Source organism: Sturnira hondurensis, unplaced genomic scaffold (assembly GCF_014824575.4).
Source record: "Sturnira hondurensis isolate 20B ecotype Veracruz unplaced genomic scaffold, ASM1482457v3 Scaffold0019186, whole genome shotgun sequence".
Taxonomy (NCBI): Eukaryota; Metazoa; Chordata; class Mammalia; order Chiroptera; family Phyllostomidae; genus Sturnira; species Sturnira hondurensis.
This window is the reverse complement of record NW_028091817.1, coordinates 2,476,454-2,488,586: the sequence shown is the minus strand read 5'-3', so window position 1 is coordinate 2,488,586 and position 12,133 is coordinate 2,476,454. Positions and strand designations below refer to the sequence as shown.

The 12,133-nt window shown below is 41.1% G+C and overlaps 1 protein-coding gene across 3 annotated transcripts in view; it reads left to right on the top strand.

The window, feature by feature from the left end:
- Window positions 1-12,133, top strand: part of PMP22 (peripheral myelin protein 22) — a 31,756-nt gene that overhangs the window by 14,153 nt on the left and 5,470 nt on the right. For all 3 annotated transcript variants that reach the window (XM_037070941.1, XM_037070943.1, XM_037070940.1), the window contains exon 4: window positions 8,024-8,164. In XM_037070941.1, the coding sequence (XP_036926836.1) occupies window positions 8,024-8,164 (141 nt within the window). The remainder of the gene's footprint in view (window positions 1-8,023; window positions 8,165-12,133) is intronic.

Genomic DNA, 12,133 nt, shown 5'->3' with positions numbered 1-12,133 from the left:
GGCTTGTCCTTAATGAGTTAACAAGTCTTCAGTGTCCCTGAACTATTTCTTCAAAGGTGTGGAGACTCCAGTTTTATCTTCCAGGGGTCTTCTTTGTCTAGATGATGCCTCCTTCCTGAACAGCGTCTCCAGAGCTGCTGAGATTCTTCTGAAGGCCTGCTGTGTAGGGCTTGCCTCTGGAGGGCAGGCTGGAGCATGCCCCGCCCCTCTGAACTGAGGGTGGTTGGCTTGGCAAGTTGATGAGCAGGGAATTGGGTAATCTCTTTTCCTTCAGCATCCCTTTTTCCCTCTTCACTCTCTGCCTTTTGTGGATTCTAAGCATCAAGAAAGTCAGTCGCATCATTTAGTTTATTAGATATCAAACCTACTGTTGAACTTATCAGTACCCGCAGTGTGTTGTAGTGGAAACCCCAGTAGACTGGGCATGAGAAGTCCTTGTTTTTCTGCACTGAGGCTGCCTCTGAAAAAACTGGGAAACTGGGGCAGGGGCACTGGCAGCCTAAAAGAATGGGCTTGGAGGTAGGACCTGGAGTTGGTGAGCACACCCACGAGTCCTGGAGCCTCTTCCTATTCAGGATGTACTTGGGACATTTGGGGATCCTGTGTGGAGGCAGCCGCTGAGCTGGGCCATGGAAATTGAGTACAGCTTAGGTGTGGGGAGGAGAGAAGGGTGTTGGTTGTGTTTAGGAGGAACATATCAGGGGTTTACTGTGACTGGTCAATGGGGCTGTATTAATTCTAGCTCTTAGTTTGCATGGTGCTTGGCCTTTTTCATACATTAGGAATAAAAAGGAGAGGGGGCCTCTGATTAATTTTATATGGAGAAGGCCTTCTAAACACAAATATCTTGAAGCATCCCATAATCCCCTCTGTATTCTGCATTAGTACAGCCTGTTGCTGGGCAATTAAGTGTCTTTCATGTCTTCACTGTCATTTTCCATGGTCAAACCTAGCATTTCCCAGTGAGCTATTCTAAAAAAAAACAATTCTCTGATAAATTTAAAAGTTAAGCAGGCTCCCCACCTCCACCCAATGGCAAAACTGCTTTATTATTTCATTGTTCATTGTAATGTCCAAAGAGGGAGGTTCAGACACTTGACCATGGAACCCACTCCCTCTGTTTGTCCTCCAACAATAATTCTTTGGGAAACACAACCTAACCTGATCTTTCTGTTACTATAGAATTTTCCAACAGGGAATAAAAGAAGTCTTAATTATCAGGTAACTTCAGGTATATCAGTGGTAGCATTATATTTCCTTTCAAGTTCAAGTATTAGTTACCAGAACAAGACTGTTGGTGTCAAACCACAAATACAAATTAGACTGAAAAACTGGTTCCTGTGCCTAACAGGAAGTCTCTTAACTAAGTGCAGTTAGTTGGATGATTGTATCAGGTTTAGCCGAAACACCTGGACATGAAGATGCCTTCCACCTGCTGAACAGTTTGTGCTTGCAAGCTGCCAGCCACAGGTTTTGTGCTAGTTCAAAAGCCCCCCGCTGCAATGTGGTGACAGAGCCTCTTGTGTGGCTTCCCTATCATTGTGAGCTCCAGGTCCATGCCTGTGGGCTGAAGGCACACCTGTATTGTAGCTTTCTACGGGGACTTGCATTCTGCAAGGGCCCCAGCAAAACTGGCTTGAGACCTGAATCTTATTTCAAAGCCAGCAGCTGGTCTGGATGGGGAGGAAGCTGCAAGTCCTGGGGGAAGAGCATGCTGGGCCCTGCACATGTTCCAGCTGGTGGGCGAAGCTGAGTGTAGAGGCCACATTGTTCAGGATGGAGGCCTCTCTGCCAGCCAGCTATGTCTGGAATGACATTTCCACTGAGAAGTAAGGAATATGGGGATCTGTGGGAGGGCAGTGGGTAGGGAGGGTGAAGGTAGTGGCCAAGCTGGTGAGTCATGTGCTTCTGAGGGCAGCCCAGCATCTGCACACAGGTGGTCCTGCCTCTTGCAGTTGGGCTCATCCCCTCTTGTGGCCTCTCTCGTCAGGGCTTGTTTCCCTCATGGCCCCTTCAACTTATTTTCTGATTATTCTGTAACTTCCTCTCTTTCACTTTCAAGAAAACCTATTCCGTTCATTGAATCATAAAGCTTTCAGGAATTGACCAGAATGGGACTGGAGGGGCTTCAAGGGCAAGGGCAGGGGGTGGCTCCATGCTGGTGAGGAAAGACACAGAAGGACCTGGAAGAACTGGTACATTTAAAGGTGCCTTGTCTTTTCAGGGTTCTTAATTTATTAGATTATAAGCCCCAGGCTAAGAATACAGCTGAGGGGGCAGATGTATTTCCTTCATTGCCTCGTTGCCAGCAGCAGGAATCTGACCTTGAAGTGAGCTTGGATCATTGTGTCACTCAACCTTCCCCTTATCCTCTGGGGAGCCAGGTCTGCCTGCAGCCATGGCCTGTGCAGAAGCTGGCAGCAGCCCTTTCTCCTGACATTCCTATTGGATCAGCAGGTCTGCAAAGAGTTGTAGGGCTTTTCATTCCTGTGCTCAGCACCAAGGTTGGAGATGAAAACACTGCCCTGAGTGGAGCCTGGAGGAGTGGGCACTGGCCATGGGCCCTGCTGGTAACTGCAAACTTGTCCCTGGGGCTTGGGCTGTTGGCTTCACATTAGGTTTGCTCTTTATCAAACAGGTTTGGGGTTGACAGTGTCTCCATGGCATCTGACTCTAATAATTCTCTTCTGTACATCTGATTTGTTGGGGTATAGCAGAGGTTGGCAAATTGTAGCCTGCAGCCTGATTTTATAAATAAGATTTTATTAAATGAATGGACCACACCCATTCATTTACATATAAGGCAATTTTGTGCTAAAAGAGCAAAGTTGAATGCTGCCTGAAACATGTCATCTGTCAAGCCTAAAATATTTACAATCTGACTCTTCACAAATAATTTGCCCACTGCTGTGGCGAAGATTAAATATGAATTGATGTAAAAGTACCAAAATACTTTTGGGATTCTGGTTGGTGTCCTAATAATATGGTTTATGTAAACATGGCATCCCCATTCTTCCATCACTTGTAGTGGCCTACAGGGAGAGGCCCCAGAAGCCATACCCTGGAACAGTCTGTAAATGTCATTTACCCTGGCCCCCAACACCAGCCAGGCCCATATTGTCCTTCAACAGAGCTCTCGCAACAATTCCCCTATTTGACTAAGACAACCCTGTGACATAGTTATCTCCTGTCAGAGAAGAGGGGGTCAAGGCTAGAAACACATTAAGTTTTGAGTTAAAAGGGGGATCAGCAGAACTAGGTAGCCAAGGCAGGTTCACATACTCTCGTGTGGGATGATCTGCCACACTTGGAGTGTGGGGTGTCTCTCCTTCATTTCTGTTTGCCTGAGTCTAGTCCAGCTTGGATGCAAGATTCTGGCTCTGGAACAGCATCTTCTGAACCTTGGTATGTTCTGGGGCCTTGTGGGCTTCCCTTTGGAACAATACCAGCTGGGCTTTTCGGGAGTAAGCCAGTCATTTGGGGCTGGACTGGCAGCAGCTTCCTCCTGGCTCTCCTTGCTTTTCCCTCTCTGCCCTGTGTAGCTTCTGAATGGACAGCAGTTAAGGGAAGGAAGAACCCTCTACTCTTTGCGTGTGAAACCCAGTCCTGCCCATATTTCAGTAGTTCATTGAGTTTTGGAATCCTAACTTATTGTTCACTGCCATATCTTCTTTATCTTGTAGTCTTAAATTGGCTGTAATTGTTTGAGTAAGAAATGAAAATATTCCCTTTATTACAAATTAATCCAATGCTATAGATCTAAAGAAAGGCCTTCTGAACCAAACTCTCCTTCATTCCAGCTCCAGTTCCTGGCAGTAGCCATTGATGTTAATGTAGTATGCCTTTGGCTCTTTGTTGAATGAACACACACACATTCATGTGTGTGTATGTGCATATACACATAGAATTATTTGGTGTGTGTTTACATAATGGCATTATGTTGTGTGTATGTGCCTTCCTCTTTTCATTGTCTTGGAAATCTTTTAAAGGTTGTTTGTTTTCTAACTCATGATTTTTTAACCACTTCTAAGGATATACCCTAATTTATTTTCACTCATGGGAATATTACAATGAATATCCTTATTCATTTCTCTTTGAGTTTATGTGTAAGTATTTATCCAAAATACAGTGATTAAATTGTGGAGTCATAGGAGTTTAAAATTTTAAATATATTTTGTCAACTTGCTGGTTTCAAAAAGATCATTATATTATTATTTCTGTGAACAGTGTATAGAGGTATCTGTCACACATGCTACTCTGTTGGTATCAATTCTTTTGTCAATTTTTGGTGGATAAACATTGATATTACATTCCTTGTGGATTTTACTTGCATTTTCTTGGTTACTAGTGAGGCTGAGTATCTTTAAACATGTCTATTGGCTATTCATATTTCTCTTTTGTGAATCACATGTCTACATGGCTTTATAATTCTACACTTAGCTCTTTGATGCATTTGGAGTTGAATTTTGTCAGTGATGTGAGCTACAGACCTGATTTTATGTTTTGACAAATAGATCACCAACACCAGTTATTTGTTTGTTCTGTTCTTTCCCCAATGATTTCTATGCTGTGTTTATTGTTTACTAAACTCACATGTATACTTCCAAAGTTTTCATTCTGTCTCATTATTTTTTATTTAATGACTAATACCACATTGCTGGAATTGCTGAGACTTTACCAAGTAAATATAATATACACTTTGTGTATCTGTATGCCTGACATCTGGCAGGTGACATCCTGACTCATTGGTTATGTTTGTTTATTTGTCTGTTTTTGGTCTTTGCTGTTGTGGTTGGTTCAAATTTTTTCTTGGCTATTAGTGCACATTGTTTTTTAGATAAATTTTGTGACACATTTGTCAAGGTTTTGTTGAGGTATTAAGATAACATTGAATTTTGTAGATTACTCTGTAGAAAAGTAGCATCTTTACAGCTTTTAGTGTTTCTTCTGGAAATGTAGTATATTCATTTATTAGCACTTTTCTTATGTACTTTAATAAAATTTAACTACTTTATTGATCCCCTCAAATCCAGATTCTTTAATCAATAATATTTTTGTCATATTTTTCTCTGCTTATTAATCTCTGCTTCTATTAATGTTGTCTATTAATTTTGGATTTAATTATTTCTTTTCTAACTTCTTGAGTTCAAAGTTTCATTCATCCTTTTTCAGTACTTTCTAGTGAATGCCCTGTGGCTCTTCTGATTCCTCTTCACTGGCCATGGCCCACAGTTTAATTAGTGGAGTTGTTCCTTTCTGAAGAAATTTTTACTTCTCATCTTGATGTCTTTATCCAAGGGATTATCTGGAATGATATTTTTAAATGTCCAAATTTATTTTGGCTAGTTCATGTTTAATTTCTACTTCTCGTTTTCTTTTAGTTGTGCTTATATTATGTCTGTTATCTTTGAGATTTATTGAGATTTTCTTATTGCCTAAAATATAGTTTGTAAGACTGTCCCATGTATGTTTGAAAATAATTTATAGTCCTTGTTACATGGACACAAATTTTCTATATGTCTATCAAATTGAATTGGTTAATCCTGTTATGTAAATAACCTATATCCTATCCTATATTTGATCTACCTGATTTATCTATTCTGAGAGGTATGCTAAAGTCTTCCACTGTTATAACTTTATCAATTTTTTCTCATGCTTTAATTATTTTTTGTTTTATACTTTTTCCAGGCCATGTTATATGCATAAAGGTTTCTGACTATTATTTCTTTTTGGTAAACTGGATTTTTCCTCACTATGAAACATCCCTCTTGGGCCACTTTCATCCGTTTCAATATAAATTCTGTTTTGTCTGATGCTATTATTACTATACCTACTTTCTTTCTGTTAATATTTGCCTGGTGTGTCTCCTTAAAATCTTTGCTTTTTGACTTATTTGACATAGGTATATCTCTTATATGAGACTGTAGTTAAGAATTATGTAATTTACGATAAAATTCTACATCATATGACCAGTGACTTCAGTCCATTCCCATATGTTGGAACTGATGATATAATTGGACTCAGGATTTCCATTTATGTGTTTCACTTATTGTAATTATGATTGAAAACCTTCTTTTTCAACTCAGGATCCCAAGAACCAACCAATGAGCCTGTCTCACAACAGTGGGTGTTCAGCCAGTGCTCATCAAATAAACACTTCCTTGATCCTCTAATTCTGATCTGATTTGAGGAGCAATTGTTGGCAAAATATCTTAGTTGTAGTGGGGTTGGGACTAAAGTTTCAATGATTGGTAAATAAAGTTTCAGGAAGGATTTAGTTGCATTATTTAGTCTAAAGGACTTTCTCTATTTGTGTAGATTTAACATGTGAGATTTTGAGTTTTCTCTAAATATAGCAGTGGAGGTAAAGATTGAGGAAGTCCTGGTGGCATCTGCACCAGCCACACTTCTGCTGCTCGTGCAAATGGAGGACGTTCCCCAGCCAAGCGGGGTCACTGTCTGTTCCAGTTGTGGATTTGTGTCTCAGATCTGTTTCTAGCTTCACTTACTAGAGCACTGGATAATTGTTTTACTTTTTAAAAATAATATTATGGCAACACTAACTTTATTGCAGACTGTTATTCAAGGAGAACTGCTATGCTGGATACAAACACATTAAATTAGGGATATATATAAATGAAGTCAGGATGGCTCACAACTCATTAGACATCAGTTTCTTTCTTAATTGACAAAGAAATTGAACAAATTTTAAAAAGCATATGTTCTGTCACAGTGAAAAGAGTACTAGACTACAATCGAGGACCTCCTGGTTTGGCTGTGCCAATTGGGCTCCTCCAAATATCCCTGGAAATTTCTTTCACTACAAAGTTGCTGAATTAGTTGATCTCTCATGTTTCTTCCAACTATAAAATGCTTCTAGCCTGTGCCTGGAAAATCTTATGTGACTCTCTAGTAACAGTTAATCTAACCAGCACCTTGAAAAATGCTGCCATGGTCTACCACTGGTAACTCAAGCCAGGTTTATTATATTCAGTTATGATTATAAACCATCCATGTCATAGCTTTGAGTGCTATGTTAAGCATTGATGGGTTTTTCTACAAGGCTCTACACATTAGCCAGTTACTGGGCAGTGTGGCTCCTCCAGTTGCTTTTCCTTGTTTAGAGCAGTGCTTGCCCCAGCACTCTTTTGGCATTTGGAGGAAAGGACACAATGCGATAGGTGGGCAAGGCCACTTGCAGCTCTCCTAAGTGGATACCATAGGTTTCCTTTTGAAGTGCTGAACCCAGCCAGTGTCCTGTTCTCCATCCTTGTGCAAATGACATAGTTTTGCAGTAGATGGTGAATGACAGTATTCCCTTCCTTGCTTGAATTTCAAATGGAGGCCTGGAAATGTGATCTAAGGCTGGAGGCTTCAATGAAGAAGTGGAAGTGTAATTCATAATCACCAGGCACATGATTTGACCAAGCACAAATTGCTCTGTGCTGAGTTTGATGATAAAAATCAAGGTTGACCAATAAAAGATAGAGCTTGGCTGAACAAATGGATTTTTCATAGCTCCTCTCTATCACCATTTTCTTCCAATTTTCTACCATTTTCTTATTTTGATCCATCCCCAAGATATCTATATCTCTTTGTGGGATGCTGACATTTTGAACAGTGATCTTAAACTACTGTCACAAATGGGATTCAATAAGCTCTTCAAAAACCTCTGAGGACAAGAAAAGAGAAGGCGGTGGACAGACTCAAACCCTCTTTAATAGATACATATATGTGTAAGTAACACATCTGGCAAAAAGACTGGAAGACAATTTAACATATTTTAATTTAACTGCTAGTGATGTTTACTATACATATTCTCTTACAGTCCTTTCTCAAAATGCCCACAGTTGACTTTTAAGAGTACAAAAGTGAATTGTCTGATTTTGCTCATAAAAGAGGGTTGGTGCTTCCTGGCAAGGCTGTGGGTCTCCAGGGTCATGGTGCACCAGGCCGTGCTCTTCACGATAGCCCTGCCCTGGCCATGTCAGGCTTGCCCTAACCCAGTGTCTCTTCCCTCCAGAATGGCTGCAGTCTGTCCAGGCCACCATGATCCTGTCCGTCATCTTCAGTGTCATGTCCCTGTTCCTGTTCTTCTGCCAGCTCTTCACCCTTACCAAGGGGGGCCGCTTTTACCTCACTGGAATCTTCCAAATCCTAGCTGGTAAGTGGAGATGATAGAGTCCACATGGAAGCTGGGCCCATCCGAGACTGAGGAATGATCAGTTAGTAGAAGGATGTGGCCCCAGAATGAATGCTATTTCTGGGTCTGCCCATTGGATGGATTTCTTAAAGTATGGGGTGTGTGTGTGCATATACCTTAAAATTTGGGAACAAGCCACTTCTTCATGGAATGATGTGCACAGGAAATAGGGGTTGGGGTATCTGGGAGAAAGGTCCCTAACTAAGCCAGACCTACCACCTGGAAGGAAGCTACAATCTGGACACCTAATCAGAGGTAAATGATGAAGATATCAGTTCCGCAGAAGCTAGAATTGAGGATGGATTCCTACACATTATGTCATCATGTCAGCATAGAAAATGGCCTGATGTGCCACTGAGAGCTGCCAAGGTTGTTCTCAGTATGTGTCTGTCACTCTAAGCAGTGCTGAAGCCACACTGACAAATTCTTACTTCCCTTTGCTCCAGCTCCTTGGTCCCACTGGGCTTTTATTTACTGTTGACATTGGCTGATGTCTTCATTTTGAAATCACTGTGTAACCTGCCATCATTTCCAAATGTGGGAGCCTGACAGCACACAAGAGATCTTTATCTCCTTCCTATTCTGTCTTCAGGTTTCCCCATTGAATAGGTTGTCCACATATATGATGTGCAGAGTCCTAGAAGCTTCTACCATAGAGGGCAACATCTTCCAACTTTGTCTTTAGGTTCTGGCCAATGTCTTACTCCATCAACTCATCCATTTGTCCACTGACTGCTAATTTTCTGGGTCAGCAGGACACTAGTGAGAAGAGGAAAAAGTAGTGGTGGATTCTATAGTCCAAGTTTATAAGTCACCAACTCCATGTGGACCTGAGTACATTTGGGTACCATGAAATGTTCTAGATTCTGGCTGTCTGAGTAGGCAAATGGCATAGTATCTCTTGTTTTAGTTGGTTATCAGAATGTCCATGGTGCTGAGTCACCATCTTATGCTTAGAAACAGTCATTTGGAGGGTTGAAAACAGCTCATGTGGTGTGTCCTGGATGGATGGATGGATGGATGGATGGATGGATGGATGGATGGGTGTATGGGTGGATGGAGGGATGGTAGATATAATGGCTTACACAGGGCTATATCATAAGATGCAGCCTGAGGTTGGATATTGATAACCTTCTGTAGAAACCAGAGAGTTACCTTTCTTGGGAAAAAGAAGTAACCTGGGGACCCATTTTTCATTAAATACTTAAATATAACATTTTAATATCTACAGTTTTAGACTTTCAAAACAAAATAGTGTTTCACTCCTTACATAGTTTTATTATACCAAACCCAGCTCATGGGTTGTCATGAGCTTTGTTAAATTGCTAATTATGCAGTAAAAGATCATTGCTAGGTTTGTCAGAAGCAGAGTTATCATTATTCACTCCATTTTCAAGCAGAGTAGTATAAAAACCAAAATGTATTCTGGGGTTTCTTTGGCTCACCATTGAAGTTTGATATAAATGCAGATTATCATATCTATGTTATCAATGGCTGTATCCCCAAGATAAAGTAATATAGATTTAGGAAGCAGAGTTTCATAAAATATTTACATTTGATTTTTATGAGCTTGTTGCCTTACTGATAAATAAACTGGCATTGGGAAAGAATAAATTGAATGCATAAGGTCACACAGCAAAAAATTGAATGCTTCCATGCCCTCTCACTGCACAGGCACTGAGCCTAGCTAGGTACCTCTTTATACTTAGAGATACAAAATATACTCAAATCTTTAAGGAATGGAAGATCCAAGGTGGAAACTCTGATTTTTGTATTATTTTTTGTTGAATCTGACTTACAGTGCAAGCTCAATGCCAGTCTCCCTCATTATATCATCCCTAAGTTCCCACACAACTGTGAGGAATAAGAGCCTGCACCGTTAAAACTGAACTGAAAGTAGTGGACTGAGAAGAGCTAAGTTACTATTGAAAGGGCTCATGGAGCAGACAGTACTTTCCTCCTCATGTTCCCCACTAGATATTTCAGCTTTAAATCCTGTAACAATGCCTCTTTAACAACATCATTTTAGGTCAAAACCCAAACTCCAGAGATAAGAACCATTGAGTCACAAATTCCATGCTGTCACTGTACCATGTGTTAAAGTATTTCATTCAGCAACAAACTCTTAGGTGTTGACATTTTCCCTCCATGTTCACTTCACTGTTTTGATTCCTCTCTGAACTCAATACAAGCCTTTTAGAACTCTGCTATAAAAACCTCTGAATTTAAAAGCACATAAGTTGTTCTTCCTTTATGCCCTTCGAATCTAGCTGCTTATCTCTCACAAGACCTACTTTTCCATTATCAGTATGTCAGTTTAACTGTCCATATTTGAACAGGACTTAATCTTGGATAAGAACCATTGAGCCAAAATAGCGGTTGTAATTTGTTAGTCCTAAGGATGTTCTGCTCTTAATTGTTAATTCCAGTCAGTATGATCTGAGCGTTTGTCTTCTAGGAACCTCAGGTCTCTGCAGTGTTGCATTTGAACTTGCTATAAAGTCTTTTCCATTAAAATTGAGAACTAGAAGAGTTAGGAATTTGACTTACAGATTTCCTGACTCTTAACATCTGACAGTACTAAATCAACTTTGTTATGTGTGTTTCTTAGGTCACACCCCATTAAGAAGCCAGTGACTAGAGAGAAAATTAGGGAAGGGTTGCTGGAGTTGAGAACTGGTGACAGCCTGAGATGTTACAGCTTCATATTGAAGAACAAATCAGAAAAGCAACAAACAAAAAGAGGAAAGGGGGGGAAGGGGGGCAGGCGGAAGGAAGAAGAAAGCAGCCTCACAATCATGGGATGTAAAATGTAAATGTTTCTGCCACAGCAGAGACAGTCCATGAAGGGCTAGAGTATCCTCAGAACCTAAAGCACTTGAAGTGGAAGCATCAGAATCTCCGCTGAGTCTTCCCAGTGACAGTGGCAGGCATTGTTTCTCTTTGGGGGACCGAGCTGTGATCTTTACAGATCTTATACCTAGGGGTGCAGGAAAGGCAGGTGAAAGGTCAGGGGAGGGATGGGGCTCTTGGGACTAACTAGAGATGTAGGATCTGTCTCTGCCTTGCTCCAAATTACAGCTCTGCATGTGGTTATAGGCCCACCTGCTTTGCTGAGTCATTTCTTCTCCATTTCATCATAAGCCACAAGTCTTACCTTTAAAAGCTATGTTTCCTTAATTACATACTTCGTAGGTTGGCTGCTTCCTAAAGACATATTAAGAGGTGGCTTCATCTAGTTAAGTGCTTTTTTATCTTAGCTGCGCATTGCAATTACCTTTCAAAAGAAGGGGTGCTCTTTTAAAAAGGCTCCACATTCACCCCTGGAGAGTCCTGCTTCAGAGCTCTTAGGTGGGGCCACTCCCTGGCTGGCTCTGATCCATTCAGGGTTGGGAACCACTGGTGTAGCCCTTAAACTGCCCCCAATCCCATCATCAGTTCTAGGACATTTCTCCACAGGCTGCTTATCCTATTCTTGAGCCATTGATTCTCCTCTTCCCAGGGAAGAGCTATCCCAATCCTGTAGGATTCTCACGGTCAGAGCCTATAGACAGCTATCCCCAGACAGCAGTTACCTTGCCCTCACTTTGTTGGGTTGGGATGGGTTAGGTTGGGTTGTACTATATGGGAAAACCTCAAGAAATTCTAATAGATGCAGACGTGAGAGAAAAATATGCATGTTTTATTTATTTCCCTACTGACACCTGGCAGTGAGCTCTTTGTGTGCCACATAAGAGAAGGCCCTAGGCCACCCACTTGTCAAATGATTGCGTAATCATGTTCTCTCAGCAGCATCAAACTCAGGGCCCATGTGTAGTTAGTGTTCATTGCAATTAAGAAGGACAGGAAACATGGGAGAAGGAGACACCTGAGTGCGTTTTACTGTTTCCATTTCTTTTGTCAAACAGATTGATTTAGCTATAGATAATG